This window comes from Aplysia californica, unplaced genomic scaffold (assembly GCF_000002075.1).
Source record: "Aplysia californica isolate F4 #8 unplaced genomic scaffold, AplCal3.0 scaffold00960, whole genome shotgun sequence".
Taxonomy (NCBI): domain Eukaryota; kingdom Metazoa; phylum Mollusca; class Gastropoda; order Aplysiida; family Aplysiidae; genus Aplysia; species Aplysia californica.
In genome coordinates, this window is record NW_004798230.1 from 151592 (window position 1) to 152583 (window position 992).

Consider the following 992-nt stretch of genomic DNA (forward strand, 5'->3'; position numbering starts at 1 on the left):
GTGTAATAGTGTGTATTTAAGTATGTATTTATGCATGTATGTATTTATGTATGTACGTATTTATAATTATGTATTTATGTATGTATGTTTGCCATTGTAAAACAAAGTGTCCTTCTGGGACAAATAAAAGTGTAATTTATTATTATTATTATTATTATTATTAAATCTCACTGTCTCTCTTCCTCCCAACAGTCGAGCTCAGAAGTCCCACAGAGCTACACAAGCCCCAAGACGCCTGGGTTATGTTTTAGTAAGAGTTTTACGGCACATACAACACAATAAGGCTATATAAGTGCCGAAGATTAGAGGTGTTACAAGAGAGTAGCAAACACAAAAAAGAAGAAGGGGAGATAAGGACGATAGATGTTTGATAGGAAACGAGAAGGAAACCACATCAGAGCACCCTCCAACCACCCACATGCGTGGGTTAGTCAGAGTAAGACCAGGAAGGAGGATCAAACCACGTTCAAAGAGAAGGAACACGCATCAACACATTCATGAAAATGCACCGTAAAAACACAGGAAAACCCCCCCCAAAAACAAGCAACAAACAAACCAAACAAGAAAACCAAACTAGTGACACAGAACAGCCAACAGAATCAATCTTCAGGAGCAACATGCGTCATTCAGCATCACAGCAGACAGAAAAACAGACAGAGAGACACACTCCATGAAATAAACAAGACGTTCTCAAACGGGAATCGAACTTGTGTTCTTTTCGCAAGCACGGAGTAGCAGAGACTAACCACTGCACCACAGGCACCAGGCGTTGCTCCAGGGGGCACAGGCTATAAATAGACAAGAGTCCATTAGGATTAGGACACGGCCAGTACTTACCGGTTCTTCCGCGGGCGAACTGGCTTCTGGGGAAAAAAGAGTAGGATGAGATGAGATCAAATAAAGGTGAGGTGAGGTGAGGGGAGGGGAGACAAAGATAAGATATGATTAAAACAAGCTACGGGGAGATAAAGATAAGATATGATTAAAACAAG

The 992-nt window shown here is 41.2% G+C and overlaps 1 protein-coding gene across 2 annotated transcripts in view; it reads right to left on the reverse strand.

Annotated features, from left to right (window-relative positions):
• Nucleotides 1-992, reverse strand: part of LOC101861854 (WASH complex subunit 2C) — a gene marked incomplete at its 5' end in the record, with an annotated part of 25511 nt that overhangs the window by 13592 nt on the left and 10927 nt on the right. For both annotated transcript variants that reach the window (XM_013089479.1, XM_013089478.1), the window contains 1 exon segment: nt 838-863. In XM_013089479.1, coding sequence (XP_012944933.1) covers nt 838-863 — 26 coding nt within the window.